The 5095-nt window shown below is 25.5% G+C and overlaps 1 protein-coding gene across 1 annotated transcript; it reads right to left on the minus strand.

Moving 5' to 3' along the window:
• Nucleotides 1-1369: 1369 nt before the first annotated feature.
• LOC106787052 (ruvB-like 2) lies at nt 1370-4109 on the minus strand. The gene is made up of 7 exons (XM_014749063.1): nt 4001-4109; nt 3517-3630; nt 3002-3436; nt 2493-2925; nt 2147-2415; nt 1968-2073; nt 1370-1478 (listed from the first exon to the last, which is right to left on the minus strand). The coding sequence occupies exons 1-7, from the start codon at nt 4004-4006 to the stop codon at nt 1453-1455; spliced, it is 1389 nt and encodes a 462-aa protein (XP_014604549.1). The 5' UTR covers nt 4007-4109; the 3' UTR covers nt 1370-1452.
• Between the last annotated feature and the right edge of the window lie 986 nt (nt 4110-5095).

Below are 5095 nucleotides of genomic sequence, written 5' to 3' on the forward strand. Positions count from 1 at the left end.
TTCTGTAATTCCTGTAATGTATCTTCTGCTAATTTATTTTCATTTAGTAAAGCAATATTTTTATTTCTACAAAAAATATTATATAATATATATAAAAAATAGAACATTATTACATTATATATATTTTATTGAATTTTACTTACTTTAGATCATCAATTACATTACATAAGTTATTGAGATTAGAATTAGTGTCCAATATTTCTCCAGTCCATGTTGTACTGCATTGTAAAAGGATTCTCAATCTTTCTGTCATACGTGTCATTGTTTCGCTTATTGTTGTGTATTGTTTGTAATAATCTTTGATTTCTCCTGTTAGATTCTGAGTAGACTATAATAATAAAATAAATAAATAAATAATATGATGATTAAATAAACTATGTGGTAGCAACATAAAAGTTTAATTTTTATATAATTAATAGTATCATTTATATCCTATTAACATGCATAATACATTGCTTTAAGCTAGACTTACATATTCAATTTGCCCATTAAGAAAAATGTTATCATATTGCGCAATAATACATTTAATTTCATCCCTGAAAAGAATTAACACCCTATTCTGTTATACGATGAGAAATTTAAAAATATTTGTATACCAAAAATTTATTTCTCCCACTGAAAATTGTATACCATTGATTTCGATGTTCTTGTGCTTTTTGCAGCTTTAAATTTTCCAATTTTTGTTTGTAAGTTTGATTCATTTCTATGTGTTGTAAAATTTTTTGTTTCAAAAGTTTAATTTTGTGTTGTAGATCATTATAAGTTCTCTCTTTGGACCAGTTACTAATAGACAATTTAGAATCTTGTGATTTCCAAGAATATAATTTTTGTAAGGATTTTTTAGCAATAATATTTTTATTATAAAACTGAAAACAAATTTTTTTATTTCATATAAAAAAAGTTGTTATATATACTTTCTTGGTAAAAATTAAATTTACCTCATTGATCAATGAATCAATTCGTGTTTTTATTGAGATTTCATTTGACATGCTATCATCACTTCTAGTTACTTCTATATTTTTTTCACTCATTATTGTTCAAATTATGATTTTCTAGAATATTTGAAAACTGTTTTTTAGTTCAAGATAATTTTAGATTAATTTTGATTAATATAACAATAAGGTAATGAATTACTGAGATTAATGATAAGTCCTATCAATATAGCATATATGAAGGGCTAATATTTATCAGTATAAGTTGAATAGGCAAAATAGATAAATCACTGATTCGCACGTCAGAGTCGCGTTAGGATTACGTCACGGTTTATTAAATGACATTTATTTGCAGATACATCATGGACAACCTTAACTATATAAATGCAAATTAAGTGAAACAAGTCATAAAAATTATAAAATTTGTACATAGTAAAAGGTTTATAAATAAATTTTATTTAATCTTAATACATATGTTAATTTTTATCATTAGTTATTAAGTAAATGTAACAACATACTTTTACACAATTTCCATTGGCTCTTCAGCTAGAAAAAGAAAATAGATTATTTACATTTTCGTATGGTCATTTTTACAAAATATACGTTTTTAAATAATTTTCAATAAATAAATCTTTAATATATAAAACTTCATAGTGTAATACGCGTTCACAGTGTACATGTGTATGTTTATGTAAGCGATAGGAGTGAGAGAACATGTTGATTTGAACATTTTTAAATAAAAGAAGATTTCATCAGATAAAAGAGAAACAAGCAGTTCTGTTCTGTGTGATCTTTGCTTATAAGATTATTTTGACAATAGAAAGATTATTTGAAAATATACGTAAGAGTGAGATAGAATGACAGAAAGGAAAAATAAGAAAAAAAGAAAAAATGAAGTCCTGAAAGAAACAAGAAGGAAAGTAGGGATATAGATTGTAATTATGTAATATTCCCTTAAAAATTGCTGAAGGTACAGCTATGAATTTTGATCGTCCTTACAAACATATTACTAATCTTTTATTTAATATTACTTACGTAATTCGTTAAACATAAAATCATCTTGATATTCCTTAAGAAATTGTGTTGATCTATTTTCATCGAGAAATAAAGAATAAACTCGTTTAACATCATCTATACTAACCTAAAAGTGCAAAAAAAGAAAATGAATATTATTGCCTTCATAAGTATACTATTATCTAATTAAATTTACTTACTTCTGTACTCTTTCTACGTCGACTAACAAGAGATGCAGTTGTGATTAATTGTATAGCATATCTCAAAGATGCTTCTAAAGCAATTCTTGTAAGCACAGTCAACGCATCTTCTGCCATTTCGCAATCTTCTTCTTCGCATCTTATTTTCAAAATTTCTTTTAATTCTTTTTCTTGATATGGAGTTGTAAGAACAATAATCATTCGATCAAGTAAATCAATGGGAATGCCATGAGGACTTCTATAAGTAGTTCCCCTAATTCTTGTAATTCCTAACAATAATAAGTACACTCATATTAATAAAAAAGTAATTTGTATACTTGATTGTGTAGATTAACTTATAAATTACCTCTGTTTGTCGCCATAATAACAACTGGGGCCATTTCATTTTCTAATGCACGATTTAAAAATGAAAAGCATTCAATGTCTAACATATGGACTTCGTCTATAAATAATACTCCTGGTACTATTTCCGCTTTTCCTTCTTCACGCCATTCAGCAACTTTAGCATTTATTTGATCTCTTACTTCGGATTTAATCTCACCAGTATCACCAGAAAACAATGCCAAGAAACCATGAGTTCTACTATTTATAACATCGACTTCGTGTAAAGTGACAGTATGAACTACTTCTTTTCGCTTTTGTAATTCGCCTTCAGGACATTGTACAAATCTTGTTTGTGATCCTGTTGCGTCATAATCACGAGCTCTCGTAAATGAACGTCCTAATTTATTTATTTTTCCAGTTGCTTTATCAATCGTGATAACATCACCAGCTTGTACCTATAAACAATAAACTAATATTAATAAAATAAAGAAAAAAAATAGTAATATATATATTTAAAAAACACATATGTACTTTTTCTTTCATTAAACTATCAATCATTTTATTTCCTAAATCATAAATTGTTTCCATCTCTGTAGTCTTTAATGTCAATTTTCCAACTTTAGCACCAACACCAGTTGCAGGTCTATCAACTTGAATTTCAACTACTTCGCCTTCTATTATTTCAGTTTCTTCTTTTATTCTAACTCCTATCGATTTTCTTATAGCTTGCGTCAAAGCTTCTGTTTTGCTCATCTCCAAAGAGTAAATTTCAGATCCAGCCATGGATGTGAAAGGAGTATCAATTCCTAAAGCTTGAGCTAATCCCATGGCAATAGCAGTCTTACCAGTACCAGGTTGACCTGCTAATAAAACAGCCCGTCCTGCTATTTTTCCTTCTTTTATCATCTCCAAGACAACACCGGCAGCCCGACGAGCCGAAGTTTGACCAACCATACCTTGAGATACCTAAATCAAATTTTAATTAAGTTGTTTTTTTATTAAGTGATCGTTAAGTAAAAGAAAAAAGTATAATATAGTAAACTTACATAGCGAGGTTCCAAAACATCATCTAATCCTAAACCTCTAATATGAGAATGAGCACCAATACGCTCAATTCTTGTGATCTCACGAACTTCTTGAACTTTTGTCGTTGCAACAGTCTATAAATAATAATAAAAATTTGTGTAATAATAGTTAAGTTACAAATCATGCAAATATGGATTAAACAAATAGTTGCTATATCAACGGCTTTAAATGACTATATGTAATTAATTTTTCCTAAATACATTCTAACTGAAAAATAATATAATATACAATAAAAATAATATATTTTATGGAAAAATTAATAAACAATAGTTTGCATTCTAGAAGAATAAATACATTTTAAAGAGATTAGTTGGCATATATTATTTGGAGGTTACTGTTATATATATAATATCGTAATAATTCTTTAAAATTTTATAAATAAATACAGTAAAGTTTATGAGATAAAAAAATTAATTAATGTATATAAATTAATTTATAACTTACCGCCATGGTAACCGTTTACACACGTGGTAAATACAAGTTTATACTGTTGTTTTACACGAAATTGCATTCCTTATAAGATGTAAAACGTAGAATGGTAACTTAATGTGAAGTATTGCTGCGAATATAGCGCTACTTTCTAAAATAAAATTTAAATACTTGTTATTTATTATCAATTTATTATTAATAAAAGGGCACAAGATTATAATTAAATTTATAAAAGAACAGGAAGAAAATTTGAAAAATTTTATCGATTTGTTATCTTAATTATTATATAACTTTATTTATTAATTGTAGTTATTTTTAAAAACATTACATAAATTGTTTGTTTTTTAATTTATGCATTAATATAGTAGAATATATTTGATTATTCATTAAAAAAAACTCACCAAAAAAATATTATAATAGAACAAACAAATTTAAATATCATAACCTCAAAATAAATTCTTTACTTAAAAAGAAACATGTACATTTCTTATAAACAGAAACATAATTAACTTGAAATATATATTTAATTTATTGTATTTTTTTCAAAGCAGTTTTCTTTTTCTTGAAAATGTACAAAATCTGAAATTAACAAATTAATAAAATGGAATACAATAAAATACAAATGAAAAAAGTGGAAAAGTAAATTAGGGGAATTATTTTTTATGAAATTTATATTTTTAATCATTAAATCACTTTTAAATATTAACTTCTTTTAAATTTAAATACATCTGTGTGTGGGAATTCTATAGAATCATATTTACATGATTTATAATTGTATAAATATTAGCCTGAAGAAAATTTTTCACTGATAGAATTAGAATTGATTCGTATACATTTAATAAAAATTTCATTGTTTATAGAATAAATATAACTGAAAAGGGGTAATGGTTTACAGCTGTCAATATTGAATAATATGCTGAAAATATCTTGTCCATATTGTATGAAAGTAAGTCATGAAATGTTAAAAGAAATCATCAGCTTAAACATAAGGCATGGTGATCATATAGTTTATTTATAATAAGTGTTGGAGTTATTGTATACAATGTAATAGAATTTTGGAAATAAAAATCTATGGAAAGTATAAATATATAAGGCAATATTTAAAATAAA

This window comes from Polistes canadensis, unplaced genomic scaffold (assembly GCF_001313835.1).
Source record: "Polistes canadensis isolate GaletaPanama2010 unplaced genomic scaffold, ASM131383v1 scaffold_3, whole genome shotgun sequence".
Taxonomy (NCBI): Eukaryota; Metazoa; Arthropoda; class Insecta; order Hymenoptera; family Vespidae; genus Polistes; species Polistes canadensis.

Excerpts from the sequence above, each read along its gene's own strand:
- LOC106787052 (XM_014749063.1), bottom strand. Across the intron at positions 2,074-2,146 it reads GACGTAGAAAGAGTACAGAA|GTTAGTATAGATGATGTTAA; the intron begins GTAAGTAAATTT and ends TTGCACTTTTAG. Across the intron at positions 1,479-1,967 it reads TTTTATGTTTAACGAATTAC|CTGAAGAGCCAATGGAAATT; the intron begins GTAAGTAATATT and ends TTCTTTTTCTAG.